This window comes from Protopterus annectens, chromosome 8.part0 (assembly GCF_019279795.1).
Source record: "Protopterus annectens isolate FY-2018-M chromosome 8.part0, PAN1.0, whole genome shotgun sequence".
NCBI lineage: Eukaryota > Metazoa > Chordata > Ceratodontiformes > Protopteridae > Protopterus > Protopterus annectens.
Genome location: NC_056741.1, coordinates 23,399,644 through 23,417,902, shown reverse-complemented (window position 1 = coordinate 23,417,902; position 18,259 = coordinate 23,399,644). Strand labels below are relative to the sequence as shown.

At 43.2% G+C, this 18,259-nt stretch overlaps 1 protein-coding gene across 1 annotated transcript in view; it reads left to right on the top strand.

Annotated features, from left to right (window-relative positions):
• Positions 1-18,259, top strand: part of NCAPD2 (non-SMC condensin I complex subunit D2) — a 1,714,408-nt gene that overhangs the window by 524,604 nt on the left and 1,171,545 nt on the right. The window contains exon 11 of the mRNA XM_044079588.1: positions 1,966-2,100. Within this exon, the coding sequence (XP_043935523.1) occupies positions 1,966-2,100 (135 nt within the window). The remainder of the gene's footprint in view (positions 1-1,965; positions 2,101-18,259) is intronic.

Here is an 18,259-nt window from a genome sequence, read left to right as displayed (position 1 = left end):
GGTCAGGAAGAGGCAAATACTCCTTAGGCAGGGTTTAATGTTAGTGTTTTCCTGTAGATGGTACATGTACTGTTGAATGTGGGGTTTTCAGAGAAAACCTTAGAGGAAGGAAGGAGGTGTAGACACTGAGAAAGGCCCTTTGGAGTTCATGTAATAGGGTAGAAATATTTGTTCTAGTCCTACTTTCATCATTAAGATATAAATTAGTATATATCCCTTCATCAGTCATTATTTTTGCACTTGTCATTTGATCTTCTTACATCTGGCATTTATCTTCAGGGTTTATCATCCTTTTGGCCACTGTGACAAAGGGGGATACTGCTAGCGCAGCTATCTGGAATTTTATAAATTGTATGTCATTTGTGAATATCAACATGATTTATAGAAGATGCTTGTTACAAATGTATTAGAACTGTGTGCCATGTATATTAAACTGCTGGTACAGAAGTGTGTGTTGAAAACGTTTTTGCAAAGTACTGTTTGAAATGCAACCAGTGTGCCCTACTGGAATAGAACATAAATGTACATGCCCTATTGTAACTGTTTAATTGCATATATTTTAACAGTGGAAACTGCAATACAGAAGATTAACTTCAGAAAAATAGCTGAAGTTAAATTACTTTATGACTATGCAATTAAAGATGGTTCTTTCAGTTTTCAAGGCAACTAGAAGACAGTCTGTGCTGAAAAGCTTTCTGTATTGTCTTAAGAGTGAACTAATTACTAGTTTTGAAAGCATGAAGGAATGTAATTGCTTTATGCCTTCCAGTATCTGCCAAAGATCTGAGGTCTATGTATTTTAACAAGTAGATGCTAAATACTGCGAGCTTCCAGCAGTGGGAATTTCACTTGGGATAGTCAGATGACAAGAAATGTCATTCTGCAAACTATCCCAGCATTAATATTGTAGATATTAATTTGAAAAGTCTTAGCGAGACAGTGCATTATGTCCTGGACCTGACAAGATCCATTCACCACACATCTGCCTTGCTCTCTAAGCAAGTTTCTCGGGTATAGTAACTCTTAGATACAGTCAGTAATATAGTGAAGCTTAGTTTAGTTTTCTTTGAGAATGTCCTTCAGTGTTTTAAATATTTCCTGTGATTTTGAACTCTTGTCACTGTGAATATATATTTAGTATTTTCTTGTTCTTTTATTAAATATATTTAACCCTTTCATGGCGGCTGATCTGTGTAGAGCTATTTAAGTTTTGAGAGTACTTCCATATTTATTTGTTTACACTGTGTGGGCCACTCCTAATAACTTTGCTTTTGGTCAAAGTACCATTTGTATTAATATTGCACAGTAAGATTGGACACCCTTTAAGGGCCTTAAAGTAGCTGATGAGTTGACTGGTGGCAGTGGCAACTATCTTATAGTCCGGGCAGAAGGGGGGGCATAGCAAGTGAACCCGTGCCAGGCTTTGTGTGTTAGCTACTTGGGCAGGGCACAAAGCACTGATTGGACAGAAAGGGTGCTGGTAAATCTTGGCTTGGTTACTCAGCTGAAATCTCAACTCTATAGCTTGGCCAGTGGGGAATTCTTATTGAGGATTTGGAGAAAGAGGGAGAAACCAGCCCTGGATTGACTGGCCTCTGTGTGCTCTTAAGGGAAATTGCACTTGATGCAGAGAGCTGCATCTGGAAATACTGTGCACTTGTCATCCTCCCAGTGTATGTTCCCCACTGGTGCCAGTGGTAAGGATTGAGGCTCCATGATCACTGGTCCAGTGGAGGGTCATCAGTCACCTTCAGTCCAGCAAAGTTCTCTTTATTGACCATGTGTATGTTTGACATATAGAAATGGCTTGAGTAAATCTGGAAAAAATATCAAGGGTCTTTTGAATTGGTTTTGAAAGCTGCTGCTGTTTACATTAATCAGCCTTATTTGGATTACCATTTGTTTTGTCTGGCATGAACAATGCAGTTGATTTAGGTAATGGCATATTTTTTTCTTTTCCCATAGGCTCTTCCACTGGCATGCTTTCAGTCTGTGGTTACTCTCACTGTGGAACGTCTGTTGGATAAGTCTGCTAATGCGTGCAAAAATGCTATTCAGCTTTTGATGGCTTTCCTTGCAAACAATCCATTCTCATGGAAGGTAAGGAGAGGAGTGTGTAATGTTGAAATGATCATATTAATAGAATATGGTAAAAATGCTTGCTTGTCAGATTTCTCTTGAATCCAGCCAAGGACACCCTGTGTAATGAATGAGTAGTATTGGAACAGAATATAACCTGATAAGAAACAAGGTTGGAGAGCTCACAGCACTCTTATACTGGTGGAGCTAATGGTAAAATCTGATATCTCAGATGCTGGTTTTGTGGGGCTGTTTGAAATGCTCTTCACTGCTGTCTTCAGTGTTGGAGGTGGCACAAACACCTTCCACCAGCACATATGAAATGCTTTGCTGCTTTAAACTTGTCACATATGACATGATTTGCTGCTTTAAATTTCTGTGCCTACCATAGGTCACATGCATTTTGAACTTGGTCCTGATTGTGGTGGAAATGTTCACTTGTTAATGCACAAGAAACTTGAGCTGAGTAATAAGGCTGTCCCTGTGAAGTCATATGCTGTGAGATGCACCACTGTTGCCCACACTTTAGCAGTGTATTAAAGCTGTCCTGAGTCGTCATTGAGTGTTAAGGCTGTTCTGTGTCATCATAGGCTGTGACTTGCACCACTGTTGCTCGCACTTGAGCAAAGTGTTGAGGCTGTCCTGTGTCCCACGCTGAGTGTTGAGGCTGTCCTGTGTCCCACGCTGAGTGTTGAGGCTGTCCTGTCCCACGCTGTGACTTGCACCACTGTCGCCTGCACTGCTTGGGAGAGAAGCACAGCAGGAAGTGCTCCCCCGAGTGTCAGCATTTCAACCTTGCTGTCCAGACATGTGTACTTCTGGCCTACATCACATCAGAATGATCAATGCAAGACGGCACGTGAGGTCTTTTCTTTGGCACCAGCATGGGCCTCTGGCTTGTGAAAAAAGGCAGGTGATGCAGAAGGCAGACATTATTCACAATTTTCTGGGGGCAAACATGTTCCCAAATTGTTTTCACAGTTTGAGTTCCAACCAGGAAGAAATCCTTTGACAGCTTTCCACTTCTTTGAAAAGCAAGGAGTTTGGGGAGGTTGATTTTTGGCAGTCATTTTGTTGGTGAGGTCCCTCAGTTTGTAAGCTTTGCTTTTCTAGGTGCAGTTTTGCCCACTGCTCAGAGCTGCTCTGGTATCCAGCAGTGCTCAGTGACATAGTGATGGACCAAATAGGGCTTCCTCCATCAGGGTTTGATTATACAGGCTATTGTCACATTACCAAGGTTCAGGTGCCTCCATGAAACTAACCAATCTTGGTAACAGCCATGCACTCTTTGGCAGCATGGCCTGACTAGAGTTCTTGGCCTACCATAGGGAATTGTAGTGCCTGTCCTGTCTTTGATGGACATGTCTGTGTGCTGCTTCATTGTCCTGAAACCCAATGTCCATCATTCACATACTCCTTCCTTCCAAATCTGCTGGGAAAGTGGAGAGATTCTCCCTCATTGTTTTTCTTCAGCATTAAGTCTTTGATACAGTAAATGACAGTAAGCTATCTCTTCCTTGCAGTTTAACCCCCTTCCCCCTTGTTTCTGTGGCATCCCTTAGATGTGTGCAGTCCTTGCTGCAGCTAATATCCATCTGTTCTAGTTCCTTCTCACATACAACCTTTAGTATTGCGGGTGATGGAGGAAGAGAGCAGAACCTTGGACCATTCCATCTTTGATGCCTGTGTTTGAAACAGTATAGTATTTGCAGTATGGAAGTCTGCTGTTTCCTCCATTCCTAAGGAAACTAAGTCCTCCATCTCAAGAGTGCTGAGGTTATTGTTAGCTCTCTGGTGTAGAGAGAGAGAGAGTGTGTCCCGACTAGATTGCAGGCTACCAGAATTTGATTAGCGCTTCAGGCATCTGTGAGAGCTGGCTGCAGAGGAGGGTGATGAGCAGCTTGTCTGCCTTCTCGCCCATCCTTGGAGAGATGAGAGGATGTGACTGGCTCTCACTAAATGGGATTGCATCTTGTTTGGGAGCCTTGGATGTTTCCGTAGTAGAATTACAAGTCATGCAAGGCAGTCTGCCATTAGTGCATTTGTACTATGCAACTGAGGAGAAAATGTCATGTAGAAGCACACTTTCCCTTTGGGAGGCAGTGATTGCTCACTTGGAGGAGCTGCTAAGTGTTTTGGGGTTCTGCCAAGAAAAGGTAGGCCATGCTGCAGAGGCATGCTCCCTGACACTTGACTCTCACCAGTGATAAGAGCTTAAGGATTCCTTAACAGATGTGCTCTTGCCTGGCCTGGAAATGCCTGGCTTCCATTCTGCAAAAATGATTGAGCCAATTATGTGAAGGTAAAGGAACCACTGGACAAAGTTTGGGAGTGGGAGATTAAAAATTTCTGATGTCTATCGGTCCACTGGTTTAGACCGCCTAAACTCATGAAAATGGTGTGCAACATTCAATGCTCAATGTAGGGGAAATTTAAACTCTGATCTGCTAAGAGCCATTTAAGAGTTTACCAACAGACAAGGAATTCTAAACAAAATTCCTTTACAATTTATCAGAATTGAGAAGTTCAACATCACCAGTTTCCCTTATATTTTAGGAAGAGAGTTCCATAATGTAATTGAAGGTGTGTTCTATGCATCTCCTTAGCCTATGTACCTTTTTCTAGGCCATGCTAGTCACCAAGCAAGCTTCCCATTCATAGATTGAGATAGGGTCCCCAAATGTTGGTTATTGCTGTCTTAGCTCTGCTACCTAGGTGACCCTGCTGGCAAAAATGCCACAGTCTTAACTATAGTTCATAGCCTAATACATACTTATGAACCTAACGTTCACAAGGGCCTTTTTGAGCCTAGCTATGCATCCCAAATCTCTGATAAGTTCTGGTACCCTTGATAAGTGTAAGCAGGGACTTTAGACGTGAACCATTTTGGAAGTAGGGGCCTGGAAGATGAGCCATTTACAGGTTGCCTGTGTCCACTAGAGAAGTGCTAATCCAGGGATAAATTTCCTGTTCCCCATCCAGCTGTCCAAGTTACACTTGAATTGGGTTAGGGAAGCCTGTTCCAGTAGTCTCTGGATACATAACTCTGTCTAGCGGGTCCTATTTATATTACAGGCAAGGGTTAAGTCTGTAGAATTGGTAATTCTGGTGCTGTTTATTTTGCAGATATGCAGTACATTCATCAGAGAGGCGTCTGACAGTGCCCTGTATACCAGGCCTAGATCTCCCCTTGACAAGTCTGTAGGAGACTGAATACAGGGATAGGGCCTTGAGGCGATCTGCATAGGACATGCTACTTATGCCCTGTATTCTTTTAGTGAGGAATCTCTGTGAACTTTCCATTTGAAAATTATCAGCCAACACAATGTAACACCAGAAACTTGTAAATAATAAACCGGTTCAGCTCCCCAGACACTGCAAACTTTAATAGACCAAAAGAGCGAAAAAACACATAATTCTATACATATGAACAGATAACTTAGCGCTTTCACCCACATACATAGGCATCATCAGAGTAAAACAGCCCTTCATTTGTGCTGCATTTAAGGCTATTGGTTAGACACACCCCTCTAGGCAGCCAACCCCAACCAAAAAGCAATTTATAAATTAAAGTCACAGTAAAACATCACTCCTATACTTGTTGGAAAGCACAGTTACCCATAACTAGAAAAAAATGTATAACTTAAAACACCCATTTTAAAAAATCTGTATATAAACATGTTTGTATAAAAGTAGTAAAAAAATAATAATGTAATGCATAACATTCTTCAAACAAATGTAGATTTGTACTTTAAAATGCCAGATGTATAGTCTGAGTTGCCCTAATTTTAAGAGATTTCTGTTTTTTGTAATAGACAGGAGGTGATTTAAAAGTTTTTTACTTGAGATGAGGGAGTGCATCTGGCAGTTGAGGCTGGATGCATCTAGACCTCCAGGCATTAATGATCACATCTCAGTCTCTAGCATTTTAAAGTACAAATCTGCATTTGTTTGAAGAATGTTCTGCATTACATTATTATATTATTTTTTTTACTACTTTTATACAAACATGTTTATATACAGATTTTTTAAAATGTTTGTGTTTTAAGTTAAATAATTTTTTTTCTAGTTATGAGTAACCATGCTTTCCAACAAGCATAGGAGTGATGTTTTACTGTGACTTTAATTTATAAATTGCTTTTTGGTTGGGGTTGGTTGCCTAGAGGGGTGTGTCTGTAACTAATAGCCTTAAATGCAACAAAAATGAAGGGCTGTTTTACTCTGATGCCTAACTATGTATGTGGGTGAAAGCGCTAAGTTATCTGTTCATAGGTATAGAATTATTATGTGTTTTTTCACTCTTTTGGTTTATTAGTTTGCAGTGTCTGGGGAGCTGAGCCGGTTTATTACTTAAAAGTTCCATTTGGAAATGCCTGATAAGTTACATACCAAATGGGGCATTGTACTCCAAGTCTAAATGCTGACTACAGTGGAACAATGAGTTATTTGGACCTAGATGCCACACCATTGTGTTTAAGTTACACAGCATCGAATGATTTCCTCACTACTATAGACATGTGAAGCTCAAAGGGTAGATTACGGTCTGTGTGCCCCCAAGTTCCTGACTACTGGGTCAACCCTTGGGGGGGGGGGGTGTTGCCAATATGATAGTTTCCAGGGGTGGATGACTTAATGAAGGATACTATTACGCATTTTTTGGCATTTAGCTTTAGTGCATGGCCCTGCACCAGTTGTCTGTCAGCCCTTCCTGGCGAACATTTGTGTCAGTGGGTGATTTCATTGACCTCTGTTTTATAATAATCTGCATATTTAGTCAGCCAGAGGCCATTGACGCCCACCTTGACTTCAGTAAAGCAAGTGCTAAAAAGGAGTGTTCCCAGTACCGGTATCTGTGAGGGACTCTAGTTGTGACTGGCCTCTTTGTAGATGTGGACTCCCCAGTTCCGTCTTCCTTGGTCCTGATTGCCAGCCAGTTGGCTGTTCACTGCATCATGTAAGAGTTTGTACCTAATCTCTTGGTATGGGATATCAGTTTTGAAGCAGGGATGCCAACTTCATATAGGGAGCTTGAAGGTGGCTGTTCACAGATCCAGCCTTGAATGCCTTCTTGTTTCAGCATCAGATGCTTGGGCCTTCACGCTTTTTTACTTTAGTCTCCTTTGCAAGGCTTCCTGAGACTGACCCGGGATATTGTGCAGTTAAGAACCAGCAGCCATCTTCAGAGGATTTTTTTTTTTTTTTTTGGTGACATCTTTTACAGAACTGAATGTTGACAGAAATGGGATTTTGAGTTCTTAGATGCACAGACGAGATAACTGGGACTTCATGGGGTTAGTTGAGGCGAAAAGAGACCTTGATAATGCTTGCATTGTTAGAAGCCTTGGTGGAGACTTCAGTAGTGCATCTTAGAAGCCAGTCTCCGAATCCCATACGCCCAAGAATCCATCATTTTTACAGGACTGTGGATTTTTACAGTTCATATTACGTTGCTGATCCAGCCAAGGTGTTGAATGCCAACAAATGCTCTGTTGTGACTCAAGTCAACCGCCTGCTTCCCAGTGACAAGGTAAAATACTGGACTCCTTTATGAAAGCCCACGCCTCTGACACCCTGGCTTTCACCAATTTTAGTTGCCAAACATGCAAGATGAAATACCAGGGGGGACAGTATTATCTTAGTTTAATGGCAAGACTAGGCAATAGTCTGTTGGACTTGCATAATTTATCTTCCCAAGTAGTAAACTTCTTCAAATATAGCTGTGTTAATGCATTTTGAAATGTAGCAGCTTTGGGCAGTGTTGAGCCATGTTTGGCCGAAGACTGCCTCCTACCAGACCATGTTAAAGCTGAATTCCTTAATGCCACACTTGACTGAGTTGTTTTTTTAGATTCTATGCAGGGCAGATGTTTAAAAGCTGGATGTGAGGGGCAAGAGCCGGCAGTCAGTAAAACAGATCTTTTGTTATCCCATTTGTCCCCTAGGACTTGTAGGAACATTTGCCCAAGAGGCCAGCCTAGCAACTACAGCCATTTCAGAGCACTGTGACTCCTTCCCTGCTCCCAAGATGCACCTGTCTCACTCCAGATCTCGTTTGCCTCCCAACCAACCAGATGTGCTCCAGCATTTGTAGCAAAGTAGAAGAGAATTCTTTTATTCTTTGAAAGTTGCTGTCAGTTTCTCAGCCTCTACCTTTTTGCAGTATGTATGTGTTTGTAATATATAACAAAGCAAAGGATAAAAAGATCACAGACAAACCTTTCAGTAAAGATTAGCTTCCCTGTCTTTCTTGGAGTTGTATAGACATACGTACATTAATATACTTTTTCTTTCTTCCCTCTCTCCTGGCTTGGGGAGTTGGGATTTGCCGGTTCTGCCTTTTTTACTAGTGTGCTGATGTCCTTTCATATCACTGTTGGAGTATTCATAACCGAAAGGACTCTCCTTGGCAGGAAATCCTATATGCAGCCAGTATACAAAAGCCTGTAATTCTTACCATCACGGTATGTCAGACTTGTGCTCCCAGTGACCGTGTAGGGCACAAAGGTGTGAAGTACGAGTGCTCCATATTCAGAGCTTGGCCGTCAGTCCAGACATCACAGTTGCATGTCTGTCAACGCCCTTTGCTGTGCTGGTTATTTCGAGCTTTTTCAGATAAGTGCCCCATTGGGGTTCCTTTTCTTTTAAAGTGTGTGTTGAGTTCATGTCGTCTAAGAAAGGGAAATTTCAATATAGGAGGCTGATTTCCCCACAACGATCATCATGAGTGTTTTGTCTAGGTGCTCCTCACAACCGCATTCAGTGCTGTCGACAGGAGTTTTTACCAAAGACTCTTTGCAGCAGTCTATCTTCTCTTTCAATTTAAGTTGAGAATCATCATCTCAAGTTGTTGGTCCAGGGTACCATTGCTGAATCTTCTGCCTTGAGGTACAGTCACCTCTTAAGAAAAAGGCTACAAAATCTAGGTCTAATACTGCAGCTGTCCATCCTCTGCTGGACATCTGTATAGAGGTGGATGATGCTTCTGAGGACCACCTTGTGCCGATGCCTGTTCCCTCTGCTGTGGCACTGTCAGAAACCAGCATGGAAATAGCTTCTCGCATGCCCTCCAGGGCTTTGCATATGTCTGTTGTGGATGGGGTCCATGGCTGATCATATTTGAGGACCTTAGGGGGGGGGGTTCACAGATCTTAGAAGTGACTCCCCTTTGGAAGAATTGTCCTTTTGGGGGCTACAGTGGTTTGTGTGATGGAGCATTTTAAGTGGGACTGCTCCCAAGTTTCTGACATTCAAAAAAAGACGCGAGTTGCTGCAGATGGACTCCCCTAAGCCACCTTCTACTCTTCCTGTGTTGGCTGTGCTATTGGATACTTTCAGCTGCTGCATTGGCTCCCGATTCCCAGTGTCTTGCCCCCAAGAAGCCTGATCATTTTTTTAAGGTCCAAGAAGGCTTTAATGTTTGCGTCTTCCTCCTGACCCATGCTGTCATTTGTGTGTCTGCTGATGAGCCTTCTCGTTTTTTGCCTTGCTTTAAGCTTATTTCCTCTGACAAGGATAGAGTTATGGAGAGGCTGGGGAAGAAGGTGTACACTTATGTCATCCTGGCATTTCATGCCATTAACTATCAAATGCACGTGACCAGATATTTCAGCCCTTTTGCCTCAGATGGGAGAGGTTCTGTCTGACCTTCCTGATTCTGAGGCAAAGTCCAATGCTCAGTATCCACATCTCAGGTGGCTCATTGTTTCATTAAGTGAAGAGAAGGACATCTACCGTTGTGGTAAGATTTTACACAACTGTAATATATTCCTAAATGTAAAGTATTTGTCTTTTATAGTTGCTCTGTTGGACTATAATGAAATAAGTTTCAGGAAGTGTGCCTGCGATGCCACAAGATCCTACCAGAGGATGCCTATGAATTGTGACATGCCTTGCATGTGAACAGTTGATTGTCTCCTGCTACATTGTAAGGCCTTTTGTTCCCATTCTACATGTGTGCAAAAACAAATTCTAAAAGGGATTTTGCCTTCAGCTTGGGAAAAAGAATGTGGAGATGAAACAAGAAGGAAAAAAGTAGGTTGGACAACACCCCCGGTTCATTTTCCCTTCATAACCACCTCTTGAATTGAGGTGGTGCAGGAAGTTCCGGCTCAGCAGCATCAAAACCACCTACTTCTCCAGTAGTGGGTTATTGTGAGGTAATAGTGATCCCTGTCCCTTTCCACCAAGACTGATGACAGTTTTTCTGACCAGAAATTCTTCAAATAACTTGGTTGCACCCCCCCCCCCCCCTAAAATCTCCTCCCTTAGGTCTGCAAGATCTGTCTGGAATTCTGATATTGATTGGGATCACATGACTAGTGACTGCCGAGGCAAGGCTTGATCTGTCCTCCCATCTCCTACCTCGAGTTTCCAGGACAGATCAGAATCGCCCTCTGAGTTGAATACTTTTGATGCTTCTTTCCCATGCACGTCCTGGTGTTGGAGCTGGCTGTCTTGGTACATCCTCCTTGACACAGACTGGATCAGATCACTTCGTACTGATTTCCAGGTATCCAACGCACACTATGATTTTGTCTGTGTTTAGTGTGTCGTTGTGCTGACCCCTTGACTATTTACCCTAGTCTCTATTTTAATTGCCCTTTTCTGAGTTGGGATCTTCAGTTTTCGAGGTTTGTGCCAATTACAATGTCTGAACAGTCTGGACTTTCTATTTCAGTGGTGGTGTGCACAGGGTGTCAACATAGTCTTCTACAGGGACTGAAGTGGATGTATTTTGGTGACAGATTCCACTTCAGCTTTCAACTTTTTCAGAAAGAGTGACTGTCCACTGATGCAGGCAGAAACTTGACACCACTCAATCTGTTGCCTCAAGCCCTCATAATTGGTCCCATGGACATGGTTAGATCTAAATGCCTCAAGACATTTCACAAGCAACAACCTGAGTTTTTGAGAGTGCTGGGTAATTCCAACCCCCCCCCCCCCAGTAAGAACATGTATAAAAGGAGGCATGTAGATTCCGAAGTCTGATACCTGATCATTGAGTTTGGTTAAGTGGAAGGGTCCTCACAGTCCCTTCCTGAGGACACTGTTTGATAAAGTCTTGGAGTTGGAGACGGAGGGAAACTTGGGCCATTGACCCCCTTCCCTGGATGCGGAGGTTCTCTGAGGCATTCAGGTCTGTCCCCTATACCTCTTGTCTGGTCACTCATACTGACCATGCTATGGACCTGGTAGCATAGAGGGCATGGTGGGAAAGTGCTGTAGCAGAGAGTATACCAAGAAAACATGAGAAAAATTGAGACAAGCTAAGGACAGACCCTACTGGAAGAAAGGCTGGCTGAGCCATATTATTGTGGGCAGCTAGTAAGAGGGAACTTTGAGTTTGGTGCATCGTTTGAATGAAGAAACTAGGATTACAGACCACAGGGTAAGTGGGTTTATGCTTCTAGCTCCTTTGTTCCAAGTGCTAAACTACCTTACTTACACTCTGTTCCATAGAGACATAACAGAACAGATGATGGACTCTGAGAAAATCTGCCACATCACACACTTTATGTACTCTTGAATGCCTTGCTTAACTGCTTCTGTTGTGATGCAGTTGGGGGCAGACTGTCTTTTTACATGGATTCATGGATGACCATCACATGGGACAACTGGGGAAGAGCATATCTAGGGGCTACACAATTACCTTAAGATTCCCAAGGCCTTCATCCCCAGCCCATTTAGATATACCCATCCTGAAAGAGGGTAGTTAAAAATTGCTAATCTCCAGCAAGCGAGCACCATCTAAGTGGTTCCACCAAACCAGACAAGGTTTGGAGACGACTTCAGGTTCTCTGGTTACCAAGAAATCAAAGAACCTCTGACCTGTTGTAGACTTAAGCAGCCTAAACAACTATGTAAGAAAGACGGCGTTCTTGATGGTCACAGTACAAGCTGTACTTCCATGTTTGCAATTAGGATATTGAGTGTGCTGTACTGACCTTCAGGATACTTGCCTCTCCACACAAATCACCAGAATCTGTGCCAACTCTGAGCATTGGCATTTGGCCTCACACCAGTCCCTCGGATAGTCACCAAAAGCATGTTTGTCATTGCAGCCCACTTGATGTAGAAAAGGAATTGCATCTTCCCCATAGCTGGACAGTTTACTTCTGGCCTCCACAACAAGGGAGTCCCACATGTCAGTCAGGCTTATTACCTTTGTCATTGGGCATTTCTTTCAGCTCTGAAAAAAGTTGTAGTTCTAACAATTGCAAACTTTAATATTCATAGGAAGCCATTTTGTTATAAGATTAAGAATAGTCAAACCTCTGGAAGATCGGCAACTCCTAACATTGGGTCATGGTCTCAAAAACATTTACTCATACCTTTTTCCCATGGATCTCTGGTCTCAAGTCCTGCATTCAACTGTAGTTTCAGTCCAGCTGGTTCTCTACATGGGGGTGTGTGCACAATGATTCCAGTCAGTTGATGCATTGAATAAACCTATTTGACTGTCTTTTTTAGACTTCTGGGTTGGTGGATCCAGCATCCCACTGTTCCTAGAAGACTCCTTCCTTCTGTCTTTAGCAATGGGGGTGTTTCAAGGGTAGAATGATCCAAGGACGTGGCCTCATAAAGAGGCAGATCTTCACATCAGTGTCCTGGAGATGAGGACAGTCCTAGTGTTAGACTCTTCTCTTAGGGTTTGTTCTCTAGCCATACAATATCATTGGTTATGGTATATTAACAAACCTGCCTTAACCCTCTTTATGTATAGAAACAGTGAAAGTGTGGTAATGTGCAGTGTCTTTACAGTGCTTTATGATAGCAATGCAATTTCTGGGACAGACCAAATAGCTGGCAGACAGGCGCAGCATCTGTATTTTGGTGCCTCACAAGTGGTCTTTCAACCCATCAGCGGCACAAATTATTTTTTGCTGATGAGGTGACCTTGTTGCAACCTTTTTGCATCTTCGACCAATACCAAATATAGAAACATTTTGCCTTTATTTTCCCATAGGGTCAGGCACAATAGTATGTTCTGATCTATCAGTGCAATTTTTGAGTACTCCCTTATCTTCAGGACTTGTTAGCCTACTATTAGAGTTGGTGGCTATTTCTAATTTCATCAGGGTTTTAATTTTCAAACTCTTGGCTCCTAGAAGATGTGCAGAGCCTTTCTAAAAGGCACATTCCTTCTGAAACTCTCTATCAAAGACCTCATTCTTCCCTGTGACCTCAAGTTTGAATTAGAGGCTCTGACTTGTACTTCACTTGAACACACCACCAAATCTGACTAAAGCTCTTGGAATATCTTAGACCTAATAGCTATTATGTCAGCTAGACGAGTTTCTCAATTGCACACTTTGCCACAAATCACCTTATTTAGTCTTCCACAGGGAAGGAGTCTCCTTCAGAATCAGATGTTCTTCGTGTTTCACTGTTGCAGTCATTACATTTGGGTAATCTGCTGGCAGGTTGCCCTCAGTCGGCCTGATTAACAAAGTCTTGGGTCCTGCGTTGGTTGCTGTCCCTTCTTCCATGACGTCAGGTCGTCAAGGGTATAAAAAATGCAGCTGATGCCATTACATCAGTCTTTCTTGCTGTGCGGTGCCTGAAACAGAAGCAATTCGCAAGTGCCAGTCGGCAGACTCCTGAAATTTTCATTTTCGAGTTTCAGAACCGAAGTCTTCAACTTAAAGCTAAGTAACCCGTTGGGGAAACTTTTTCTTGCTCCTTACTGATGTTAGTAAAAGTTAATAATTGCATTACTTGTGGAAAGCAAATACCTCAAAGATTTTCATTCGTACTGTATTCCTTGCCTAAGCCCTGACCACGATGTACCTTGCTGTTGGTTTTGTGCTTTATTTAATCAGCGCACTATCCGTCGTTGGTACATTTTTGCCTCTAAATAATTCGGTTCTTGGTTTAATTATCCAGAAATGTCTGTTAGCCATCCGACTACCAGGATTCCGAAAAAACACAAAGATAAAGACAAAGACAGGCCACCAATGTCCAAAACTGCCGTTGACGCTTCTAAGCCAGTCGCCAGTTTGACGGTACTCAGTGAGGTGCTTTCGCAGCCCCTGATACTTGGTACTTCTGATTTGCAGGCCTCTACTGAGACCCATGCCGTGAGATGCTTCACCTATGGAACCCACGGATGTCTCTACTTTGGATGGGTCCAGAGCCGCTGTGCAGGCACTGGCTTCTGAGGGTGTATTCAGGCCTACATATTTGAATGTTAAATCTAAACCGCCTTCATTACTAAAGCCTAAATCTCGATCTGTCTAAACCGACGCCCAGGCCACATGTTCAGGCCCCTATGCCTAAAAAACAAATTATCAAAATGGCTGAAGATCTAATTACTCTAATCAGGGGTAGTCCACCCCCCCCCCCCCCCCCAAGAGGCCTAGGGCTGAGCTTGATTATGAATCTTCTGATCAGGATTCTATTTCGTCTGACTCTTCTAATGACCTGGATTTTTCCATGCCTACTTATGAGGATTCTGATGCAGAGGATTCCATTCCCTCTGCTTCCCCTTCTGAGGATTTTTCTTTTGGAGAAATTTTACATACTTCAAGGGAGCATTTCCACTGGGAAACAAAGGAATTTTCTGATTCAAAAAAGAGGCTTAGGGATTTCCTTCTACCTCAGCATAGGCCTTTGGCTATACCTCCTGTACTAGACATTGTTGATGTGTTCTCGGAATCCAGTTTGGCCCCTGATTCCCTTCCTCCGGCTCCTAGTAAACCTAACAGATACTACAGGGTTCCTGAGTCCAAGTTCCTTTTCAAAAATCCTGTTGCAGATCCAGAAACCATTTCTCAGGGGCCCAAGGGCATTAAGGCTTCTACTGCTAAAAATCCTACCCCTTCTGATAGACTCCAGGGTGCTGGATAGACTGGGTAAAAAGGTTTATACTTCTGCAACCTTGGCAATCGGAGCTTTAAACTGCCAATTCCATAATATCAACAGCATATTATTGGACTGCTTAAGCAGAAAATGATGTTGATTCCTGACTGTGTGGAAAATAAAGATTTATAGGATTTAGTGCACTCTGCTGAACAAGTTGGAAAACCTACTTTGCAATGTGGTTTTGATTCTTTAGAGGCCTCCTGCAGGGCTGCTGTTACTGGGTCTGTGCTTAGAAGGCATGCTTGGCTTAAGGAGCAATCTTTGCCTGATCATGTTAAAGCTAAATTGTTGGATGCTCCTTTAAAACAGGACCGCCTGTTTGGCAATAAGGCTGAAGAAGTTCTGAAAAAGATGGGAAGATAAAGCTAAATCTATGCAAACTGTTAAAGATTTCTTACATGTGCAACCTCCAAGATTTAGTAGGCACTGGCCTAATAAGAGTTGGTCTTTTCCAGCCCCTTCCAGATCCTCTCAAGCCAAACCCAGACACAGCAAAAACGCCAGGTTTCAGTCCCAGAGGACTCTCAGAACTAAGCAGTGTGGGCCTCCACTTCCAAATCTGGAACTAACAAGACATCCCCCATGGTAAAAAGACTCAATGACTTCCTTTTAAAATTACCAAGCACTTACCTTTTAACCGCCCCTTTGGGGGGAAAGATTGCTCTTCATGCAAAGAACTGGGAACTCGTAACCCAGTACAAATGGGTTTTAAATATAGTGTCCCAGGGATACAGATCTCATTTCCACACGTTGCCAACACCAAACAGGTGGCCAGACCTGTCCAGAAATCAGTGGGCAGAGGCTCAAAAACAAGTACTTTCCCTCTTAAACATTGGGGCTATTCAACTGGTACCAGAAGAGGAAAAGGGACAGGGTTTCTATTCCAGTCTTTTTCTGGTACCCAGAAAAGACAAATCATGGCGTCCAATCCTGGACTTGTCTACTCTAAACACCTTTCTTGAGATTCCAAAATTCAAGATGATGACTCTTCACCAGTTACTTCCTATGCTAGGCAAAGATGCCTGGTTGGCAACTCTAGATTTAAAAGAAGCATACCTGCACATTCCAATCAGGGAATCTTGCAGAAGATACATACGCTTCAAAGCAGGCTACTTGCATTATCAGTTCTCTGCACTGCCCTTTGGCTTGTCTACTGCACCCTGGGTATTCACAAAAGTGCCTGGTTCCAGTTATTGCATTTTTCAGGCAAAGAAATATTCAAATATATCCATACCTGGACGATTGTCTAATTCAGGCAGAAATCCAGGGCATACTTCTAAATCTGGCGTTTGTAAAAAGGGTTCTAACTTGTCCGGGGTACACCATAAACGAAAAGAAATCACAACTGGTACCCTGTCAACCGCTTACATTCCTGGGTGTAAGCTTGAATACAGCTGCCCAGATGGCTTTCCTCACGCCAGAGAAGCAAATTAATTTGGTAACTTACTTCAAACAAGTGGCCACAAAAACCCTGCTAACTGCAAGACAAATACTGTAAGCCTTGGGGTTCATGGCCTCCTGCATTCTTCTAATTCCATATGCAAGACTGCATATGAGGAAACTACAGTGGTACTTAAAAAGTCTATGGAGTCAACATTGTCACAGCCTGGAAACAATTCCTATCATACCTTGCCTACGCCTGGAGTTCTGTGGTGGGCAGAGGCCTGCCATCAAAACAAGGGACTGCAATTCACACTACCCCTGCCGCCCAAACCCTAACTACAGATGCATCAGACTATGCATGGGGTACTCACCTGGCAGGGAAGTGCATACAGGGCAAATGAACCCAAATCAAATGCACCTACATATCAATCAAAAAGAAATAGCTGTACTGAATGCTCTGACAGCCTTCAAGGACTGCATTCTTCCAGGGCAACTAATGGTAAAGATGGACAACACCACGGATGTTCTTCGTGTTTCACTGTTGCAGTCCTTACATTTGGGTAATCCTGCTAGAAGGTTGCCCTCAGTCGGCCTGAATTCCAAAGTCCTGGGTTCTGCGTCGGCTGCTGTCGCCCCTTCCCTGATGTCAGGGGTATAAAAGATGCGGCCGACGCCATTTTCTTTAGTCTTTCTTGCCACGCAGTGCCCGAAGCAGAAGCAGTTCGCAAGTGCCAGTCGGCCGACTCTTGAGATTTTCATGTTCGAGTTTCAGATCCGAAGTCTTCAATAAAGCTAAGTACCCCGTTGGGGAAACTTTTTTCTTGCTCCAGACTGATGTCAGAAAAAGTAAATTATATTTCTTGTGGAAAGCAAATACCTCATAAGGATTTTCATTCGTACTGTATTCCTTGCCTAGGCCCTGATCACAACGTTTCTGGTTGTCAGTTTTGTGCTAGATTTAACCAACGCACTATTAAGCATCTGTATGATTTTGCTTTAAACTATTTTGGGCGCCGGTTTAATTATCCAGAAATGTCGTTGGATAGCCACCCGACTACCAGAGTTCCCAAAAAACACAAAGAAAAGGAGAGAGACGACAGAGGCCCAAAACCGACAAAGCTTCTCCTAAGCAAGTCGCCTGCTCTCAGTGAGGCGCTTTCGCAGCCCCTGACGCCCGCTACTTTTAGAGTCACAGGCCGCTACCGACTCCCATGTGGAGTCGGCCATGCCGCTGGAAACTCAAGGTATTGGAGCCTCTGATACTATTCCTTCAAATGGGTCCGGAGCTGCTGAGCAGGCACTGGCTTCTGAGGGTGTATTCAGACCTAAACATCTTTACATTAAACTGACTTCAGCTTCAAAGGCAACGACTAAAGCACCTTCTAAAGCAAAGAAACAAACTCAAGAGCCACGTGGTCAGGCCTCTATGCCCAAAAACAGATGCACAAAATGGCCGATGACTTGATTACCTTGATCAGGGGTTCCCATCCCCCTCCTGATAAGAGGCCTAGGCAAGAGACTGACTATGAATCTTCAGATCAGGTTTCCATTTCTTCTGATTCCTCTTCTGATCAGGAATATTCTCTCCTCCCCCCCCCCCATGAGGATTCTGATGCTGAAGAATCTATACCTTCAGCTTCTCCTCCAGAGGACTATTCTTTTGGGGAAACCTTGCATACCATGAGGGAGCATTTCCACTGGGAGAGACAAGATTTTTCAGAATCTAAAAAGAGGCTCAGGGATTTCCTTTTACTACCCCAACACAGGCCACTAGCCATTCCACCTGTGTTAGATATTGTAGATGTGTTTTTGGAGTCTAGTCTTATCCCTGACTCCTTACCTCCACCTCCTGTTAAGCCTGACAGATATTACAGGGTTCCTGACTCTCATAAATTACAAAATAGTTTAAAACAAAATCCTACCGACGCTTAAT